The sequence below is a fragment of the Trachurus japonicus genome, chromosome 7, assembly GCF_045865225.1.
Source record: "Trachurus japonicus isolate A0001 chromosome 7, Traja_1.0".
NCBI classification, from domain to species: domain Eukaryota; kingdom Metazoa; phylum Chordata; class Actinopteri; order Carangiformes; family Carangidae; genus Trachurus; species Trachurus japonicus.
In genome coordinates, this window is record NC_140913.1 from 26,328,250 (window position 1) to 26,350,925 (window position 22,676).

Consider the following 22,676-nt stretch of genomic DNA (forward strand, 5'->3'; position numbering starts at 1 on the left):
GGACCACGAGAGAGTCAGACCGGGACTGGGAATTGGATTTAAAATCAAACGGCACACTGTTGTAGTCTGTAACACAGGGTCATGGGAGGTGAATTGTTCCCTCAGCGTTAAGTTTATTAAGTCTCAGACAGCTGTTCTGCCATTAAAGTCTATTTTTATGCAAAACATGTTCGGCTTTTAAGGACGCTGTCTTGGAAATGTTAATTAAATTATACAATATGTTTTGGCACTGAAGTCAGAGTCGGGTGCATATTTTAAACACCTCTGAATAAAATGCAGTCAAGTACAACATCACCTTTAACTCTGACACGAAAAATAGACGTATGAGTAAAGTTGTAAATTTCTGACAGTGTCACCAAAGACTGAACATTGACGTTTAAGAAGATAGATATTATGGCCCAAATTGGCCCATTGCCATAATCCCTTTAGTCTTAGGAGTAGGTTTGTTATCTTTAATTGTCAGTGCAAGCTATTATTAGAATGGCGGAGCCGAGCTGCGAGCTGCTCAGAGCTACAGTACGGAGGCTAATGGGATTTCTTGGTTTCTCTCATCAAATACACAATCCAACAACTCCAAAACGCTCTGGTGGACAAGTTGTGACCTGCACATTCACCAACGCTATGAGATAATAACAGAACGTCACAAGACAGAGTTGTTTTAGAGGTAAATGCAGAGACTGCTTACCAAAAAACTTTCTCGTAACGTTCTGCTCCGCCGTTCTAAAAATAGCTTGCACCGACAATTAAAGGTCACAAACCTACTCCTAAAAACTAAAGGGATTATGGCAATGGGCCAAATTGCCAAAATGTTGAACTATCCCTTTAACTGATTTCAAGGTTTGCATGTATACTTTTATAATCCATGGATTCACGTTGTCATGTGTGTCACCTCTGACTGGAGCCGTTGTGGATCTTCTCTCAGTCAGATGTTTGCCGGGGTCTTACTACCACGGTGAGCAGGAGCGCTGCGTCCAGTGTCCACCTGGGACCTTCCAGGAGAAGGAGGGGCAGCTGGCCTGTGACCTCTGCCCCGGCAGCGACGGTCACGGGGCAGTCGGGGCACGAAACATCTCCTCCTGCGCAGGTACAGGACAAATAGTAGACATGTATGTAATTGTTTTTCAGGTCCAGTGAAGGGGTTCTGTCTTTTAACCCTCCTGTTGTCCACCTGGGTCAAGGAAGGAATGAAGGCAGGAAGGACAAAGGAAAAGTAGGAAGGAAGGAAGGACAAAGGGAAAGAAGGAAGGAAAGAAGGTAGGACAAAGGGAAAGATGGGAGGAAAGAAGGAAGGGAAAAGGGAAGGAAAGATAGATGGAGGGCAGGAACAGATTGGGTCAAAAAGGAAGGAAGAAGGAAGGAAGGGAGGGAGGGAGGGAGGAAAAAAGGATTGTGGAAAGAAGGAAGGGGAAAAGGAAGGACAGAAAGATGGAGGGACAGATTTGTTCAAGGAAGGAAGAAGGACGGAAGAAGGGAGGAAAGAAAGATGGTGGGTCAATTGGATCAAAAGGATCCAATTGACAAGAAAGAAGAAGTAAGGATGAAGGGAAGGAAGGAAGGAAGGGGAAAAGGATTGTGTAAAGAAGGAAGGCAAGGCAAGGCAAGGCAAGGCATAAAGCAAGAGCAAATAAAAGTAAAAGAAAAGAAAATAGATAAAGGAAGGGAGAAAGGAAGGATGGAGGAAGGGAACAAATTGGGTCAATTTGACCCAGAAAGACAACAGGAGGGTTAAAGCAGAAGTAAGCGGAATATTTGTGTTAATCTAAGTCTTAAATAGTTCTATCTTCCGACAGCAATCACTTACATAGAGTGTTTGGTCTGAAACACAGGTCTGTCAGTCACTCTGCTCTGCTGTAAGCCGAGGAGAAAACTTTCCTTGTATCCTACAACCTTTATCCAATGAGGAGAGAGAACGGCATAAAGGGGCGGTCCTCTCTGTGTGTGCAGCCAAGGGATGCACGTGAATGTGGTGACGTAGGGACGAGGTCAGGGACTGCTAACTCCATCGGCTGACAGGAAGTTAGCCAAAACGACCGGATCGCTTACTGTACTTCTGCTTTAAGTAAAGCTGCTTACTCTTTTTCTTTTTCTTAAAATCAAATCCAGGTCAGTGTCCAACCGGCTCCTTCTCCAGCGACGGGTTCAAACCGTGTCAGCCGTGTCCTCAGGGCGCCTACCAGCCAGATTTGGGACGCACGCTGTGTTTCCCCTGTGGTGGAGGACTGAGCACCAAGCGGGAGGGAGCCAGCTCCTTCCATGACTGTGAGGTCAAAGGTCAGCTCCAGCTCTTTTTGCACAGGGAGGATTATATATAACTCAAAAACTGGTAAAAAAAATCTCTCACACTACTAACATGTTTCCTGTATCTTCCCCTGCAGTTCAGTGCTCTCCAGGTCACTACTACAACACGACCGTCCACCGGTGTATCCGCTGCCCAGTGGGGACCTATCAGACCGAGTTTAGACAGAACTACTGTATCACCTGCCCTGGGAACACCACCACTGACTTTGATGGTGCCACCAGCGTCTCTCAGTGCAAGAGTGAGTCTGAGCGAGACTGATTTGTTATGTTGGGTCACGTTTTTGTTTTGTTTGTTTTTTAAACATAAGCAGGAACCTAATTAGTTTTGTTTGTGTATGTCTAGATAGGCAATGTGGTGGAGAGATGGGTGAGTTCATGGGTTACATTGAGTCACCTAACTATCCCGGTAATTACCCTGCTAATGTGGAGTGTATTTGGAACATCAACCCACCCAGCAAGCGCAAGATCCTAATCGTGGTGCCGGAGATTTTCCTGCCCTCAGAGGATGAGTGTGGAGATGTGTTGGTTATGAGGAAGAACTGTGAGTGCCTTTTCCTTCCGCTTGACGCTTTATTGGGATTCATTGTTTTTACGTTGGTAATTGCGCCGTGAAAGAAAACTATTCTGGGAACCTGCTTTAGTCACTGTCGCCCTCTCTGTGCCCTCCAAAGGGTCGGCCACGTCCATCACCACCTACGAGACCTGTCAGACGTACGAGCGGCCGATCGCCTTCACAGCTCGCTCCAGACGTCTCTGGATCAACTTCAAGTCCAATGAGGCCAACAGCGCCAGGGGCTTTCAGATCCCCTACGTTACTTATGATGGTACGTCACACACTCATTTATCACAGCAGCTAGTTTTTATTATGAACTGCAGTGTTAATAAAATCTGATTGTCCGGAATTTTCTAATCACCTTAATATGTGGCTATGTCACTTTTTTATGATACCTTTTAGATCTTGCAGTGTAACTAATATTACTGATCACACAGACAAGCAACAAGATTTCCATGGTTTCATTAGATAAGCACATTTGACTCAAATATCTGAACTAAAGCTCAACTTTCAAGCTTTTTCCAGAGCTTTCAATCACATGTTGTGGTGGGGTAAAACTATAGAAAAGCTAATTTAAGCAAACTCCATACATCTGCTAAGGAAGACCGTGAGATGTGGTTGAAAGCTCCAGAAAAGTTCAATGTAAAAGTGGACATTGAGGGACAGCCCCCGGACCCCCCCCAAAAAATTATTTTGAAACTGAAGCCACCTAAATAGGAAATAAAGTGAAATTCAATGTATCATTAACGCTTATGGCTCCAGTGACCTGTGTTTCTCTGTCAAGTGTGAAACTTTCCCTTTATTCTAGTGAGGCAGAGACCATATGTAGATAAATCTGGTTTTATTTTCCCAGGTTTTGAGATATTTATCTCTGAGATTTATGTCTCCACTGCAACACAGCAGAGAAGAGAATGTGTTGAAGGTTTTAAATAATAATATTATGATCTCCCGTAATATCGATGATGCAACATTTGAGACTCGACTCTAAAACAGAAACAACAGCATATTAGTTGGTTGTCTTTTCACATCCATTTTTGTTTTAAGAGTTGTGACAAAGACATTTTGCTGTTGACAAAAATAACTTGTCAGTGCCCCCTGGTGGACAATGGATGTCATTGTTACACTTAAAGCAGAAGTAAGCAATATTTTTGTGTTAATATAAGTCTTAAATAGTTATATCTTCCCACAGCAATCACTTACATAGAGTGTTTGGACCGAAACACGGGTCTCTCAGTCCCTCTGCTCTGCTCTGAGCCGAGGAGAAAACTTTTCTCGTATCCTACAAGTTTTATCCAATGAGGAGAGAGAACGGCATGAAGGGCTGTGTGTGCAGCCCGGTGCAGCCAAGGGATGCGCCTGAATGTGGTGACGTAGGGACGAGGACCAATAGATCCATGACGAGGGCGGGGGCTGCTAACTCCATCGGCTGACAAGACGTTATGGTGCGTTCAGGGCAGCCCGTAACTCGTTTATTTCCAACCTGTGAAGTCGTACCAGTTCGATCTGGTACGAGTTCACGGGTCAGAAGTTACGAGTGGCCGTTATAGTGACTTTCACAGGTAAAACAGGTCAGAAAAACACGAGTGGGTTGCCTGGAACGCTACAAAGTCGTAAGTCGTGACTTGAAGTTGTAATTTACGGTTTCAAAAGCCTGCCTGGAACGCAGCATTAGCCAAAACGACCGGATCGCTTACTTCTGCTTTAAATAATCTCAAACACGTATTTTCCATTACTGCAGTATTTTTTGCCTCCAAGTTATTATCAGTTTAGCTCGTTTTAACATCTTATCTTTCCTAATCGTGTCTCAGTGAATTATCATGAATAATCCACAGCTTCTTTCACAGAAGTTCTTAGTGTGTGGTTTACCCAGAGTAACAAGGACAATGGCTGTTGTTGAGCAAGGCAGCATCATAAACAAAATGTTGTCCACCGACATTATAATGAGGCACAAAGAAAGACAATGAAAGAGAAAAAATCGGTGGTTAAATGATTTTAACCTTCTAAGGAAAACCTGGATAAATAATTAAATGTCTGAAATGACAGAGACTAAGCGAAGACTTTAATGTTACTTATCTGTTAACAATAAACACCCATATGTTTCCATTACGTGACAAGTATGTGAGTCAAAGAGTTTCCAGTCTATATTTTTTTAAGGCCTCACCTATGTATTACATTATTTTACCTGCTAAGCCTGCTGTGGTTAGGCATGACCTGTTTTTCAGCATGTCATTAAGTGACTAGTAATTGTGTCATGTTTTGTGTCTGTTGAATTCAGAGGACTACGAACAGCTCGTAGAGGACATAGTGCGAGATGGGAGACTCTACGCCTCAGAAAACCATCAAGAAATCCTCAAGGTTAGCGGCTTAATGTCTTTTTATTTTGGTCTTTACTTATTGTTGGTGCTGTTAAAGGTGACTGAGGTGATTTAAAAGGTGTTGATGGGCTAAACACAACTGTTGCCAACACATAATTGTGTGAGTCAGACGCTACGTTAATACTGACAAGCTTCCATGTCGTCATACAGTATGGGTGCGATTTATTGTGTAATAGCTTCAACTGTAATCCAGGGAATTAACAACCAAGGTGTGTGTGTGTGTGTGTTTTATTGTGTAGTTGACACATGGTTTTGTTCTCCCCGCAGGATAAAAAACTGATTAAGACTCTTTTCGATGTGCTGGCTCACCCAAACAACTACTTTAAGTACACCACTCGGGAGTCCAACGAGATGCTGCCGCGCTCCTTCATACGTCTCATAAGCAGCAAAGTCTCAGCTTTCCTGCGACCATACAAGTAAAAGACCACACAGCTGCCGACGCACCGGATCGCGAGCCCCCGACATCCCCCTCCGCCTCCCAGGCCACATCCCGCAACTCTCACAGGGCTTAAAAAACACACAAAACATACTACCATGTTTACCCTCTCTTATTTTCCATAGGCTTTGACAATAAACACTATGCAGACCTGAAAAATACTGAACATTATTTGTGTGTTAGGTTTTTTTCATTTTTTTTTATTATTATTTTGTGTCAAATTCCATTCAGCACAGGTCTGCAGTCCCAAGCTCAAACATCTAGTGGGGATGAAGAGAATGTGAGTGGGTTTGGTTTCTATTGTGTTGTGCAACAAAACCACACACACACACACATAAGAAAATACAAAGCAAAACAGTAGAAACACCCCTTTCAGACAGGAGTGACATTATGTGTGTGCGGTTTGAGCTTGATAGAGCTTGTTGTTGTATTTTGCTTAAATGAGCGGTCTGAGCTCCTGCTCCAACTCCTACATTAAGTATGACTGTAAGTGTTGTGTAAGTGTTGTGTATCCCTGGTTTCATCTTCGGTGTCTGTGTGCTGTCCTCGAGGAGGAGCAGCTGCTAAATTCACGCTGCAGCTGCGTTCCAGGTCATTTAAAGCCTTACTATATTTGAGCTCTTAGAGCAATTTCCAAGAGTTTTACTGTTAAAACAGTTAATCTATGTTTTGTTCCGTCTGTCTAGACTGTACCGGCATTTTCCAACCTTGAGATAATTTCTGTTGCTCTTTTTCAAGCCGACTTGAAGCGAACAAAAAAAAAAAGAAAAGTAGTATAAGAAACACACACACACAGAGTGAACATTTGGGAGATGAATAACAAACTAACATTTGTGAGAGCCACAGAAATGAGATAATGTGATGTCTAGTGGAACATGTCTCGGTGAGAGAGAGAGAATGTCTTTGAGGGACATTATGTTTGCTGCTTCTTTTAAAAAGGTCACTTTAATTCTTCAATCTCATATTGTCTTTCTGATGTACTCTACACACTAATAGTCTATAGGTTTAAAACAAAAGAAAAAGCTCAGAATCTGAAATATGTTAGTTCTCACACAGTAAGTTGATAATCTCACATTGCCTGTCTGTGGACTACCAGTTTTATTGTGTTTTTATTTCAATCTTGTAAATAATGAAAATAAATTAGACGAGGGTTGAATTCTTTAATCCTATTTTTTTTTTATGCAGGAATCCCCCTTCCCCTAAAATCACTTTCTGCCATTGTTGCTCCACCTGTCTCAAATCCAAAGACACCCAGTGCCCCCAACGTACCCTCCACCAACGTTTGGTTCAGTCCCAATGAAGACAGCTCTTCCAAAGACCGCCTCAAAAAGGGGGCGGGTCAAGTTGTTTTGTGCACTAGATTTAGAGTCCATCATCCTACCTTTATAATCAAGGTGCAATGAATGAAATAACACACCTTTATCTTGGTTACACCCTATTAAGACACAAAGGTTGTGAAATGTATTTGAGCTGCAGCCTTTTTGAATCATTGTATGAAATATTTATCAGTCACTATGGGTAGGTTTAAACATGTAACAACATGTTGAGAAATACAAAAAAAAAAGTGTTAAAAGGTGATAAACTAGTATTTGGTATTGAAAAAAATAAACTGATCTCAAAACAGCGACCAAAACAGGGTAAAATAATTTATGTTTGATGAAAATTGTGCTTTCCTTAATGTTAGGATCTCTAAATAGTTTTGACGTCTTGGAAAACACTCGTTTACTTCTTTCCCCAGACTTAGGTGAGAAAATGTATACGTCTCTCATTTCATGTGATAGCCAGCAGCTGGTTAGCTTAGCTTTGCCTATAAAGTGTGAAAATAGAGGGAAACAGCTAAACTGGCTCTGTCCAAAATGTTACAGGTGAACCTCTGAAACGCACGTCATCTTGTTTGTTTTAAATCGTACAAAAATCTAGAGGGTAAAAAACAAGAAGTTGTGGTTTTCGAGGGGAGATGCCCGACCAGTTCACCTCAAAACAAGCGAATGCATGAATTTCCCAAAATGTTGAGTCTATTCCTTTAAAGTCATGATCACCACCACTGCAGTCAAATCATATGCATATGACTACATGGTCAGTGGATAAGTGACAATGACGACCCCCCCATCCATTAACTTGCATATTCAACCCTCTAAAGAAGCTAAATTGACTCACTGATGTCTAATGAATAGATCGGAGAGGATGTTTTGTCCCCACTTATGTAAATAATAAAATCAAGAATAAGTGGCATGGTACAGATCATCACGTACCAGCCTCTGTATCCAAGTACCTATGCTTTAGGATGACTAAAAGGGAATTTGACCACGTTGTCAAAGTTGAGGGAAATGCTGGGCCACGCCATGAAGAAGTCATGTCAGTTTCAAACTCCTCTCTACACATCTCACTTAACGCAGTCGCAGATTATTTACATTTATATCTATATGTAGATGCCATCACGCAACAATCCCAGTGTGCTAACTTGGCCCACATGACCTCACGCCCCTCCCCCCTTAAAAAAAGAGAAAAAAAAATTGCTTCTTTCCTGCAACCTGATAAGTTTTTGTTCGTTTTTTTTATTTTTATTGTTGCCTTTTAACGAGAGTTTGCTATGATGTATCATAGAGTTGATAATGATATTTGCACTTGAATTGTTATTGCTCATGTAAAGAAATGTCTGGATTTTGTATTGTCTTTTTAAATGAATGGAATTGGTGTTCTTATTTTCTTGTAGCTTGTTTGTTCATGAAATGTTCACTCACCGTTTAGTCTATAGAGATGATACACATACAGTAACATTATCAACTGTAAAAAGAGAAAAAAAAAACTATGTACAGAGCTGAATGAAACAAGTTTGTACTTGTTACTGCCCAAAACGCTTATCAAAATAAACATACTGTACTTCAGCTTCATTTCAAACAAATTTTAATGTCTGCATAATAAGTTCATACACGTTTTTCTTTATCAGCAAATACAAAAAATATATTAGTGCAATATTCAAAAGGTGCTTTTAAAAGTGTAAGTTCTGTTAGCTTTAATCTTCATCCACTGTCTACTGTTGAACAGATCATAGCTTAATACCGCGATGCGTAATTGTTGTTGTAGTAGTAGTAGTCTGAAAAGAAAAAAGAAAGAAAGAAATGGTAATGTTAGTGTTGTAAAAACACATGTTGGAAAATTACACCAAGAATTGTTACTTCACTTACTGTTGGGGCTACATTTGGGGAGACGGGACCACTGGCCATCGCTCTCACATGTGATGAAGTTTGGACCAGTCATGGTGTAGCCCCTATCACATGCAATTGATATAGTTTCTTTGTACTGATACTGCCGATTGCTCCTCCAGTAGGCGTTGGCCACATTTGGAGATGGACATGTCATAACTATGAGAAGAAGAAACATATTTTATTCTGGTCATAACAAAACAACAAGTTGTGTCAGGATTGTTGAATCATTTTGTAACGTGTAGTACCTTGGCATTTAGGAGGAGGTGAGCTCCATGTCCCATCCTTGGTGCACCAGATGCTCTGTTGTCCAACAAGAGTTCCCGAACCACAGCGATAGCGAACCACAGCACCGTATGTGTAAAACTCCCGAATGTCCAGCATCTCAGCATTTGTTGCTGGAGGATCTTCACACTCCACCGCTGGAAGAGACACAAGCGTTAAAAAAAAAATGGCTCAAGAGACTCAGGAAATTTTAAAATCCACCTGATTAATGTTTTGTTTGTTTGCTTGCTTGTTGCACCTTCACAAGCAGGAACACGTCCATCCCAGCCGCCATCCTGGCAGTTCCTCGTTGCTCGTCCTACAAGACGGTACCTGATGACAGGATGTATAGAGTGCATCATTTTAAATGACAGTGCAGGAGAAAAGCTGATGTAACGTATACATGTGAATGTAGCATGGTCCTACCCTTCATCACAGACAGCTGTCGCCGTGGCCCCAAACTCGCTGCCTGTATATATGAACTCGCCGTGGTGAATCTCGCCTGCAGTCCCACATGATTTTGCTTTGGAGGAAAAAGAAAAGAATGACATTTTTATTTAAAAAATAAAACAAAACAATTACAAGTGTCAGCAGTGAAAGTCTCAACAAAAAAGGGCAAGACAAGTAATTTACTGTATCAAGAGGTCAAAGGTCCAGACATTAATTTCCTTTTCTGTCACCACAATAAGTAATGAAATGTCTGCACTGCACAATGATGCAAGTTTGAGATTAAAGCAGACTTTTTCATGATCATAGATGTGATGTCACAGTCTGAGTTTATAAAAAGGATGAAAGGATTTAAAAAAACAAAAACAGGAAAATGTCAAACAGATGTTTTCAACACCTCAACATGCATCACAGAAGGTGTCAGCTTGATCATCTTTATAAAGCTAATGTTAACTGGGCCTGGCAACTGATGGATCTGCTGATCACAAGAGTATTTCTGCTGTTCTGCAGATGCATTTTTGTGTAAAAAGCTTTATAAAAGCTTTTGTACATAACATGCATAGTGACTGTGAAGATATAAAAGGGAGTCCTTACGTTTACATCTCAGGTGCTGTGGCGACCACTGTCCATTCTTGCACCAGCGGTACCTGTTGCCACTGGTTGCAAGGTAGCCAACTTGGCACTGATATTTGACCATGTCACCATTAGCAAAAGACGTCATTGTGATGTACATGTCAGTAAGTCCGGCATTAGAGCCACTGGCGGGTTGAGGGGGTCTACATCCACCTGCAGGAGAGAGACACAAACCATCTGTTCACCAGCTTCTTTCACTGAACTGAGATGCTGCCCTGTAAAAAAAAAAAAAAAGAAGCAAACTCACCATCTTTGACGGGTGGTTGTTCGGTGGTAGACGGCCGCTCTGTGATGTGTGGTTGTTCTGTGGTAGGTGGCCGCTCGTTGATGGACGGCTGCTCAGTTTTATGCTCAGTTTTATCCTCAGGTAAGGGCCGGCACTGAGGGGGCTGAGGCTGCCACCGGCCATCAGATCCACAGGTGACCTGCTGAGCTCCGTCCAGCTGGAAACCGTGACGACAGGTGACGGTCACCCTGTATCCCACCCCGTACGCAGGAACCTCTCCACCGGTTTGGACGGAGTCGGCCACTGCAGGATGAGGGCACGTGGTCTCTCCCACTGATGAAAAGATAAGAGATTGTAAACATGAGTTTTTCCTCCTCTCAGATAATGGGGATGAATAGCAATAAAACAATGTGTTAAAACTGAATTCATAGTCTTAATTAAGTAAAGTATTATCAGCTGTACTGAAGTATCAAAGCTCCTTTTGACCCAAATAAGCAGGTTACAGAGGCTGATCAACAGGGAGATTTTATATTACTCATTATTTTGTGTGTACTCCAATGTCTTCTGCATTACTGGGTCATTCACTACTACATATATGTATAGATAGGATTTTAAAGTTGGAACTGCTTAAAGATGTGAATTGATGTATGTATTTAAATTGGAAAAATAAGGTAACTAGATGAAAATTGTAAATACCAAAAGTTAACAACTTAGTGCGACTTCAGAGCTGTGCTGTAACATGAATGTTTTCAGTACCAAATACATCTGACTGAGGTATCTGAGAAAAGTAAAGTTGTGTCAGAATTGTTGAGTCATTTGTAACGTGTAGTACCTCCTTGGCATTTAGGAGGAGGTGAGCTCCATGTCCCATTCTTGGTGCACCAGATGCTCTGTTGTCCAACAAGCGTTCCCGCACGACAGCGATAGTGAACCACAGCGCTGTATGTGTAAAAATCCCGAATGTCCAACATCTCAGCATTTGTTGCTGGAGGCTCTTCACACTCCACCGCTGGAAGAGACATAAGTGTTAAAAAAATGGCTCAAGAGACTCAGGAAATATTAAAATTCACCTGATTAATGTTTTGTTTGTTTGTTTGCTGCACCTTCACAAGCAGGAACACGTCCATCCCAGCCGCCATCCAGGCAGTTTCTCGTTGCTCGTCCTACAAGACGGTACCTGTTGATGTATAGAGAATTCAATTCAAAAAGCTTTATTGTCTATCACAAGGACAGAAAATTGTCATCAGTTTGGGCTCCGAACAGTTAGACATACAAACAGGTAGATCTTGCCCTTGAGTGCATCATTTTGAGTCACAGTGCAGGAGAAGAGTTTTTTTTTATTTTAACAAAAATGTATAAAGTCATTTGAAATGTATTAAGATCAGACATTCATTAGGCCGTCGTAATACTGCAGAAATATGTCGTTTATAATTCTGAGAAAGTTGAATTCAAGTAGAAACACCTTAAACTTCGGTTTAGTTTTGAGAAATCTGTGTTTGTGTATAAAGAACTTACAAGAGAGAATGAAGTAATTGTTATTTTACTCATAACAAGTCTGTTGAATTTATAACCAAAGAACATCTCTTTCAGTGAACAGGTATGAAACACTAAGAAAGTTAGAAAAATTATTTCTTAGGTCGATCCAAAAATCATACACAACACTACATTCACAAAATACATGAGCAATAGATTCCTCCACATCACAGAAGACACATTTACTGTTCACATCCATGAACTTAGAATTGCTTGATGTAACATATACATGTGAATGTAGCATGGTCCTACCCGTCATTACAGACAGCTGTCGCCGTGGCCCCAAACACGCTGCCATTATATATGAACTCGCCGTGGTGAATCTCGCCTGCAGTCCCACATGATTTTGCTTTTGAGGAAAAAGGGGGGAAAAAAAGAAAATTACATATATACAAGTACAAAATACAGTGCAAGTGTCAGCAGTGAAAGCCACAAAAAAGGGGTGATGCCAAGTAATTACTGTATCATTTATACCACAGAGGTCTAAGGCCCAGACATTCATTTCCTTTCTGTCACCACAATAAGCAATGAAAGCTGTTTAATAGATTTAATATGAAAAAGTCTTCACTGTATTATCATACAACGATGATGCAAGTTTGAGTTTAAAGCAGACTTTTTCATCATCATAATGTGATGACACATACGAGGCCTTGTTTAGCCTGAGTTTATATAGTGGGAGAGGATTAAAAACACCTCAACAAGCTTCACAGAAAGAGTCAGTTTGATCATCTTTTTAAAACTAACGTTAACTGGACCTGGCAACTGATGATCTGCAACAGTTCTGTAGTTCTGCAGATACTTTGCATGTAATGTACAAAAGCATTTATAAAAGCTTTACACAAAAAAATGCTACTGTGAATATATAAAGGGAGTCCTTACGTTTACACTTCAGGTACTGTGGCGTCCACTGTCCATTCTTGCAAGTGCGGTACCTGTTGCCACCGATTACAACGTAGCCGACTTGGCACTGATATTTGACCATGTCACCAGAAGCAAAAGACGCCATTGTGATGTACATGTCTATAAGTCTGGCATTAGAGCCACTGGCGGGTTGAGGGGGTCTACATCCACCTGCAGGAGAGGACAGTGTCGGTTTAGATACACAAACACAAACACAAACATCTGTTCGCCAGCTTCTTTCACTGAACCGAGATGCTGCCCAGTAAAAAATGCAAACTCACCGTTTTTCATGGCCGGTGGTTCGGTGGTAGACGACCGCTCTGTGATCAGATAATGGGGATGATTAGCAACAAATCAGTGCGGTACAAGTACTTCTACATTCAAAGTCTCACTTACATAAAAGTATTAACAGCTGTACTGAAGTATCAAAGCTCCTTTTGACCCAAATAAGCAGGTTACAGAGGCTGATCAGCAGGGAGATTTTATTATTACTCATTATTTTGTGTGTACTCCAATGTATTCGGCTTGTTAGTGTATGTGATATGTAAAATCTATCAACATCTACTGCAGAAAAGTGAGTCCTGTAAATGTTGATTCTCCATTTTCCATTAGTGGGTCACTACTACATACATGTATAGAGAGCATTTTAGCTGTTTGAACGGCTTAAGGTGAAGTTAATTGACTATATTTTATAGTGTTAAGTAGGTGAATCTATACATTTAAAATGGAAAATAAAGCAGCTGGCAAGGACAGATGAAAACTGCAAACACCCACGACTTGGATGTATTTGGTTTGCCGTCAGCAGGATGGAGGCTGTAACTAACACTCGGCTGTGAAAGTGTGTAAATACACTGGACACAGAGAGCACAGTGAAACATTCCTGTTACAGCACAGCTCACAAGTCTGCTGAAATCACACTGACCCGAGGAACGAGAGGCCTGTTTGACAACAGCAACAGTCTGATTTACAGGTTGTTCTGTAACGTTAACTAGCATTAGATACTGTAGATAAATCCATTTCCAGAAATAATGTTTTAATTAAATAATGTATGTTCAACAAAAGAAAAAGAACACAAGGTTACAAAGTACTACAAAGAGAGCAGAAGGTCATGAAAGAAGCCTGACACTTCACAGCACAATTGAGGTAACATATAGATAGTTGTAAGCTTGTGGGTGTGTCAGGAACACGTTTATGTTGCCTAGTAACTGTACTGAATATGAATCAACACCATCATAGTTCACACCCTCTTGTGTGATATTGCCCAATTATCAGTTAGATATGACAGGAAAGCTCATTATTATTATTTTTTTTTTCAAAACTTTTACGGACACAGGCATTACCTAATTAAGTATAATATGCCTCATCACGTTTATGAAGTGGCGACTTATACTCCACCCACTTAAAGATCACCAGGTAGGCTATAGTCAAGTATGTGTAGAAGCTGGTAAGAGAGCTATTTAAAGTACTATTTAAGTAAAGTTACATTGTTAAAAGTGTATATTTAAACATTGACAAAAAAATCACCATGTCCAAAATTATCATACCCCAGTGATACCGAGACAAATAGCCTTGGTAGAAGTCCTTGAATTGTTTTCAGCATCTTGGTGGTAGGCTACTACTTGATGATACTTTGTGCCATTGACACTGGCACCTTTTTGTATCCTTGGCACCTTTTGTATCCTTTTTGGCATTTACAATGACTGCTCTTACTGTAAGTCCTCAGCTCTCTGGTCTTTGCCATGGCAAATCTGACTGACATGACTTAAATGTCACAAGCAAGTCAACTTTTATAGTCAGAAACCTGGTCAAAAAAAACCCAGAAATATTGAGAATAATTCTAGACCCTTAAAGAGAACATCCTGGCTATTTGTCCTGTGTCACTGGTATGGGGTATGAATAATTTTGGACATGGTGATTTAAATTAACATCTTTAACAATGTAACTTTACTTAAATGAACTGGCCATGGCACCAGGCTTTCCTCCATGTCCTATTTATGTCAAATCCGAGTTGAAATACTAATCTGGAAGTTAAATTCCTTGTATTTGACAGGGGGGTATGAATAAATAAATAATAATTTGGGGCTTAAGTGTACATACATACTATAGACAAATACAGGTAATACTCAGAAAATTAGAATATCGTGAAAAAGTTCATTCACTTCCCCATGATTGCGAACTGTACTGAACCAGACAGAGAGCTTTTAAAGGCTCAGGAACCCTTTGCAGGTGTTTTGGATTAATTGGCTGACGAGGCTGTGACAATTTGAGCTACAACATTGAACTTTTTCACGATATTCTAATTCTGATTTTGGGGTTTTCATAAGCTGTAAGCCATAATAATCAAAATTCTAACAAATAAAAGCTTGAAATATCTTGCAATGCCTGTTATGAGTCTAAATAATATATTCATTTCACCTTTTAAGTTGAATTACTTAAATGAATGAACTTTTTCACGATATTCTAATTTTCTGAGTATTACCTGTATACATTGGCTACATGGGGACACAAAATAAGACACATAAAGCCTACATAGGGACAGAACATAATGTAACTACATACATAGAGTGAGAGCGCAGTGTGTTGCACATAACCTAACAATGTGGGTGCTGTTTGTACTGTAACCTACTACAGTCTATAACATTGGGCTGCAACAGACCTACACGTAAACACAACACAACATAGTGCATCAGGCCTGTACTCACTGTGACATGTCAGCCTCAGTGGGGTCCACTCTCCGTTCTTGCAGCGCACACCGGGGCTGCCCTCGGATCGAGTGGATTCTTCATCGCATTTATAGTAAACCTTGTCCCGGTGGCTGAACGACTGCCTGGTGGAAAACCTCGTCTCCAGCTGGGCGTCGTTTTGATACTCCGGAGGTGCTGAACACCTTCTTTGTGCTTGAGCTTTTTTGCAGTTTTTGGAAGATCAGCCACCATAATCAGTCAAAAAAAACATCAAAACAAACCAGAATGTGCGACATTCATGTGCGTGGCCTTTGTGCAATTTACCTGAAACAAGTCCTACAGCAAACCAGAAAAGCAGCAGTATATTCCTCCTGACAGTCATCACGTTTGTCATCTGCGTCGTTCAGAGAAGAAAACAGTTCAACGGGTTAACCGTGAAGTGGCAACAGCGGGATAGGATCAAGTAATTTATAGAAGTAGGAGGAGGAAGAGGAGGAGAAGGAGGAGGAGTGAGTGAGTGAGTGAGTGAGTGAGTGAGTGCCACTGAGAAGCCCGGGGGAGCAGATGATGAAAATAACTATCATTAAGAAAATAAGAGGATAGCGCGACAGAGACAGGGACATAAAGCACTGTAAAAACAAAACAAAATACATCAAAGAAAGAAAAAAAAAAAACACTGATAAAAGTAAGAAAGAAAAAAATTGAGCATGAGAAACTACATCTAAAGTCAGGCTGACTGTCACACAAGCATCTTGGCAAGACTTGACAAAACCTCATCTTTTTCAGTTTACAACAGAACATGTGGTCCATTGGTCAATTCTTCTTCAGATTAAAGAAAATATTCAAAGAATTTAGCAATATAATCAAGATCCAATATGAAAAATGCTAACAAAAGGACTGTGAAAACTGTGAAGGCGATTTTTAAAGTTTTTTTTTTCCATCTGTAACAATAAACCCTGAGAGTGAAGTGTTTTTTTTTTTTTTCATCTTTGAAAAATGGAGAGAGAAAAAAACTTGAGCAGCCTGAGTTGGACAAATCCAAAAATTCTTTCTGTTAATGCGATTTAACTGCAGCTCAGCAAAGAAACACTGAACAAAGGAAAGAGGGACAAAAACAACTGTATTTTTTATTGATATAGGTATATAATCTAGGGTTTTATATATTTTGCCTCCTGTAAAGAAAGAAGTCTCCCATTTCCTCTCTACACCACTGACCTTTAACCTTTAATAGCTAAGTAGGGAATCATTATTTGTTAGAGTGATAAACATTGCTATTAATGATCCTATAACAAACAAACAGGCCATTGAAGGTCAGAATACAAGTTTGAGTTCAGTTTTAACTTTAAATTGAATTGCATCGTTGTTTGGTAGGCACCAATTTTGTTGCCATGATTGTTATATTTGTGGTTACCATAACTATAACTTACACAGCTAAGCAGTTGGACGTCCTGTGCTGTTGGTGGTCGTCACAATCACGTCAGGACGCGACTTAAGGACGCCAATATGATTTTTAGTCACTGTGATTGTGACATGCATCCCTGGAGGAAGTAGCACAAGTCAGTTGTGGAAGGAGGAAGTTGTGGTCAGAGCCTTTGCGTAGACTATACATCCCAAATGAATTAATAAATTTCACCATGGGAAAAGTTTCATAACCTCTTGATATAATTATTCACATTCAGCACAATTCCAACTAAAACTTTTACATTGTGTCCTCTGTGACTAAGGTGTTCGGAAAGAACTCCTGCACTGTGTCACTCTGGATCACTTTTACAGTGTTTCTCAATCGTTTTGATACAACTCACATCTGGAACATCGTTATCAGTCATGTGTGTCCAAATGTGCAAGGTCAGACAATGACTTCAACACTGTCACGAGTGGATTAACTGTACCAGTGATTTCCTGTGGGGTCCTAAGTAAAGTAAAGTAATACTCAGGCTGGTATAACTGATACGATACAGTACAAATAGATGATACATTATATGAACTACTTTATTAATCTCTGTCTGGCAGCTCTTCAACCATTTGCAGAAGAATTTAAAAGCTTGATGGCTGTAGTTACAAATGATCTTCTACGTCTCTCCGTCCTGCAGCGAAGAGAGAGGAGCTGTCCACCACCTGCATTTTCTTGGTCCATCCAGGTTTTATGAAGTTTTTTTTATTTATTTTAGGTTTTATGAAGTGGATGATCCAACAACAAGGTGGCATCCTCCAGACTTATTCTGTTTCAATGAAAGAAGCTCCTCTCCTGAACAAACTCCGCTCCCCACATAACAATCCATCAGTAGTTGACAAAATAACGACAAAAACATAACAAAAATAAAGCAAAGGTTAAGTAAAAACTCAGAGCTACCAGACATTGCTACAGTGCATGTTCTCCAATGAAAGAAATCAGTAAGATAAGATATGATACAATATGATACAATGCCGTACGATACGATATAATATAATATGATACAATACAATAAAATATACGGTATGATACAATGAAGTATAATACAATACCATACGATAACATGATACAACACGACACAGTACGGTACGATACAATGCAATATGATATGATAAGATATGGATTCAATACTGATGTGATATGGATAGGATACCAACATGACATGATACGATACATATTCAGCACTAATGTGATGCAAAATGCTACTGATATGAACCAATAATACAGATATGACACCAATGCAAAACTGACACCTATTTAAAAAATAAAATGTGATAAGTTCAGAGAAGGGAAATAAGACTTCAGACTAGTCTTCTTATTTGATGTTGTTGAATTTGAAATGTAAATGTGATCTATATAGATGTTTGAAGTCTATCATCAGTCTATCTGGCAAACTTCATTCTGGCCTTCATGTTTCTCTTAGAGAACAAAGGTTTCCTTCTTGCACTCCTCCAAGTTAAACTTGTACAGTCTCTTTCTCATTGAAGAGGAATGCACAGTAGCAAGAGCCTGCTGTAGGTCCCGTGATGATATTGGAGACTTCCTTTAGCAGCTTGCAGTCTGCTCTCGGGGTGAACTTGCTTGGATGGCCAGACCTGGGCATGTTGGCAGTTGTTGTGAATGTCCTCCATTTGTAGCCTATTTTCCAGACAGTGCAATTTCATATAGTTTTGAGATCTACCTTACCGGACTCATAAGCTGCTACAGTAAGGCCTTGGACAGCTCTTTCGATCTCACTACGGTGTTCACTCCCACTTCAGCAGTCAGAGGCACACCAAACTAAATGTCTGAGGATTAAATAGGGCAAACCTCCTTCAAAAAGCTGGGTAACAATGTTCAGATCATGTGCGCCTGATGTGATGCACCTACAGTATGTGTGAGTTTAGCCAATATAGAAAAAAACATATTTTCTTCAGTTTTAAGTGTGTTGTTAACATTTCTATTAAATATCCATATATCCAAATATGGTTAAAAAAAAACACACACATAGGCTTTCATAGGGTGTCCTAATTTTTTTTCACATGATGGCTGGCATATCAGTTTAAAACAAAGATCATTCTGTGGTTTTAAGAATGAGGGAAGCTCCCGCTCTCTGAACGTCAACACACAAACCAAAGCCCAGACAGACGTGAATCACTTTCCTACAGTTGGTGACAGCGACCGACCTGGCCAATAGTTACACTCTGTCTGTGGACTCAGTCAGTGAAATCTGTCTGCTCCTGGCAGCTCCTCCTCTTCATGCCACTGCTGCACAACCTCAGTACATTTGTGCTCCGTGACAAAGCTCCTGGTTGTTGCCACAACGTCCCACAGTCTTCCCACACACATCACAAACTGCATTGTAATCGTTCTCAGAACTGAGGACGCTCCACGCACGACTTTGTTTGGGTTTTCCCACTCATACGTATATAAATAGCTACTTATGGAAGTGGAAGAAGTATTGATATTTTAGTCAGACACCACTGAATTAAATCTCTTCACTGGAGCTTCAAGACTAAAGAGAAATGCAAAAAATACACAGTACGTCATAATACAATGAAGACACAAAACAGTACAACAATTATAACATTAACATTATGTAATAACACTCACTTCCAACATTGCATTTTCTTCTCGGCAGATCACTGTAATATCATTTTGCAACACTGTATAGAAATGTATATTAGGGTGCATCAAATTTGAATGGGAAATTTTAATTTCAAAATATCAATTTGGCTGGCAAAGCATTTTGTTCCAATTAACATAAAAATGACTTTTGCAAAGTTTTGAGGAAATCCATTGAGATTTAGGGGTGCCACCTAACACACAAAGTTTTGTGAAATTTTTGAAAAATGTGCAATTTTTCGAAAATCTAACTGCCAAAAAATTGACAAGGAAATGTTGATTACATTGAACTTTTATACAGTAACATGTTCTATAGGGCTATCAAAGTAAAATTAGTTTGTCTGGCCCTTGGGCAACTTGGGCATTTCTCAGAATTCAACTTTCAAAATTCATTTTTCCTATAGACAAAATGAATGGTAGTCAATGGGACATGTTTATGTGGTCTTACCCTGAGTTTTGCGCAGCAGCGATGGATGTCGGACACACATATAAAGTTTAATTGTCTTTACTGTTAAACACAAGGGGCAATACTGTCACACTTAAAGGGATAGTTCAACATTTTGGCAAATTGTCCCATTGACATAACCCCTACAGTCATAGCAGTAGGTTTGTTATCTTTATTTGTCGATGCAAGGTATTTTTAGAATGACCAAGTCGAGCTGCGAGCTGCTCAGAGCTATGCTACGGAGGCTCATGGGATTTCTTGGTTTCCCTCATCAAACTCATCAAATACACAATCCAACAACTCCAAATTGCTCTCATGGACAAGTTGTGACCTGCACATTCACCATGCTATGAGATAATAACGGAACGTAACCAGACAGAGTTGTTTTCGAGGCAAATAGACTGCTTGCCGGAAAACTGCTCCTGCCGGGAACGCGCATCAGCTGCTTTGCATATACATTGTATATTATGCAAAAGCTTTAGATTTAGTTCATTAGTGAAATGATCAAAGTGTTTGGCACTTTAAGCAAATGTTTTCACTGTGTATTTTGGGTTTTATTTTGCAGCTGATATGGAACACTAGATTGGATGAAAAACAGATAATAATGTACAAATACAACACAAAATGCTCCCGTGTGAGGAGAAGTTGTGTCTCCCTGAAGGGTTCAGTCCATAGCTACCAGACACGAAACTCTTCCAACCTCCACACTGCCTTAGAACTGCTCTTGGTCAATTTTCAATTCGTTATCAAGGTCCACGTCTCTGGAATCAGCTACCTGACTATCTGAAAAAAATTATTAATTTAACATCATTTAAAAAGGCTCTCAAGAAGTACCTCATCAGTCAAACCATGTACCATCAAACATAAGACAATTATTGTCATGTTTTTCTTTTGTCTCTTCTCTCTTACTCCTTACTCTTTCCTTATGAGCTTATTCATTATTTTTGTTTTGTATTATTCATTTATGTACGTATTTTTTATTTTTTATTTTCCTTATTTCCTTATATTTTACTGTTTAATCTCTTACTTTTCTACTTATTTTTCATTATTGTTCAATTATTTTCCTATGTTATTGTTTTTAAACCGTAACAAATTTGATCTTTGAATATGCTGGGTGAGGTTTTCATATAAGCCCTCCTGGGTTTCATACCTCCCCTTTGCACATCCCAGTAATGCTGATTGTTCATGTTGTTTTTTTTATATGATATTGTGTGTGCTAAATAAAAATAATAAAAAAAAGGGTAAATTGCATCGATGAGACTGAGAAATAGTGAAAACACAATAGGTTGTGGTTCTCACTTTGTTTCTGGTTATTGGTCATGGAGCGACTGAAACTCCTCCACCTCGTCTAATTTTAATGAACAGATAGAACTGATGAAAACATGGCTTCATGCTGGTTACCCACAGTAGAGATGTTGTAAAGCAGAATGGGGCCTTGTCCTTCATCTGATTTAAATGTGTTGTTCCACAGTGCAAACTATCACTGTCCATGGATGTTGCGTGTTTGTTTCCCTGTATTCTTCCGATACAGCTACTAGGATTTTTTTTGGTGCTATTGTTCTGCTTTACTCTGAGGTTTGTCAATTTGACCCAAATCTTCAAAGCCTGAATGACACTATGACGCACTTAGACCAATAAATGTTAATTTAGTCCAATAGTGTTAACTGGAACACACTATAAATTCAGATTTGTTGTTTCTCTGTACTACTTGTTAAATTGTATTTCCTCACTGAATCTAAGAATGACTAAAATATTACTGTGTCCTTTCCCTTAAATATGAGTAGTCATTTCTCGTTTTACATCTGTAATCAACCTGGAAATGAATCAGAACTTTTTTTTCCTTCTTTTATTATCATGATACACACCCACAAGGATCATTTCAGATGTTAAAACTACTTTCAGATTAAATTCTTTGGCATGAAATTGTTTATCCGAGTTTTTCCTCCTCGTCTTCCTCCTCCATCTCCCTGATGACACTTACGGCAGCTATCAAAAGTAAATTACTTTCACTTACAGTATCTTACGTATTTTTAAACATTCAGTTAATGTTGTAAAGTCCCAAAGTCTAATTTAACTTTTTGTGTTTTTGTTTCGGAATGAGAGTGATTCTGTGATAAATGAAAAATAAACTGTTGGGTTCACGAAGACCATGAAGATTAGGGAATAATTTACTATTACAAAGAGAAGATGGTGAAATGTTGCTCATGAGTTGCACCATTTTTGTGAATATTGTAGATCATCTTTATCCTTGACAATATATAGTCAATCTATAGTTTTTATGGTATTTGTATTCTAACAGAGAGAGACGGAATATCAACAAAAAATCCAGAAAAAACACAACAAGGTTATAAATTAATTTGCATTTGATCGAGTGAAATCAGTATTTGATCCCCAAGCAAAAAATGTCTTTGTGCTTGCCAGCAACAGTGTGTTGTGCAAATCTCAGGGGTGATTTTGGTCCACTCCTCTTTACAGATCCTCTCTTTTTCATAGGAAATGCATTGAAGCAGTCTTCAAATTCTTCAAATCTTCTGCTTCTTTGAACCTCTAAAACTTCAGCATCGACTTCTAAACTGTAGACAAACTTTTGATTTATTCTTCTATTACGCTTTGGGTCACTGTCAT

The 22,676-nt window shown here is 39.6% G+C and overlaps 2 protein-coding genes across 5 annotated transcripts in view; one reads left to right on the top strand and one right to left on the bottom strand.

Annotated features, from left to right (window-relative positions):
- Nucleotides 1–8,564, top strand: part of scube3 (signal peptide, CUB domain, EGF-like 3) — a 77,409-nt gene extending 68,845 nt beyond the window's left edge. For all 3 annotated transcript variants that reach the window (XM_085782506.1, XM_085782505.1, XM_085782504.1), the window contains 7 exons: nucleotides 923–1,084; nucleotides 2,104–2,271; nucleotides 2,376–2,537; nucleotides 2,642–2,839; nucleotides 2,970–3,122; nucleotides 5,127–5,206; nucleotides 5,494–8,564. In XM_085782506.1, the coding sequence (XP_085638632.1) occupies nucleotides 923–1,084; nucleotides 2,104–2,271; nucleotides 2,376–2,537; nucleotides 2,642–2,839; nucleotides 2,970–3,122; nucleotides 5,127–5,206; nucleotides 5,494–5,646 (1,076 nt within the window). In that variant the 3' untranslated portion in view covers nucleotides 5,647–8,564. The remainder of the gene's footprint in view (nucleotides 1–922; nucleotides 1,085–2,103; nucleotides 2,272–2,375; nucleotides 2,538–2,641; nucleotides 2,840–2,969; nucleotides 3,123–5,126; nucleotides 5,207–5,493) is intronic.
- On the bottom strand, nucleotides 8,205–16,048 carry LOC146984905 (complement receptor type 1-like). Of its 2 annotated transcripts, none has more exons than XM_085782510.1 (14): nucleotides 15,877–16,048; nucleotides 15,571–15,771; nucleotides 13,150–13,188; nucleotides 12,848–13,039; nucleotides 12,221–12,317; nucleotides 11,539–11,612; nucleotides 11,271–11,444; nucleotides 10,457–10,768; nucleotides 10,171–10,362; nucleotides 9,556–9,652; nucleotides 9,389–9,462; nucleotides 9,114–9,287; nucleotides 8,848–9,024; nucleotides 8,205–8,756 (listed from the first exon to the last, which is right to left on the bottom strand). In XM_085782510.1, the coding sequence occupies exons 1-14, from the start codon at nucleotides 15,944–15,946 to the stop codon at nucleotides 8,716–8,718; spliced, it is 1,914 nt and encodes a 637-aa protein (XP_085638636.1). In that variant the 5' UTR covers nucleotides 15,947–16,048; the 3' UTR covers nucleotides 8,205–8,715. The 2 variants fall into 2 exon arrangements, with proteins under 2 accessions (XP_085638636.1, XP_085638635.1); XM_085782509.1 differs by having other exon boundaries at nucleotides 11,268–11,444.
- Nucleotides 16,049–22,676: the final 6,628 nt, after the last annotated feature.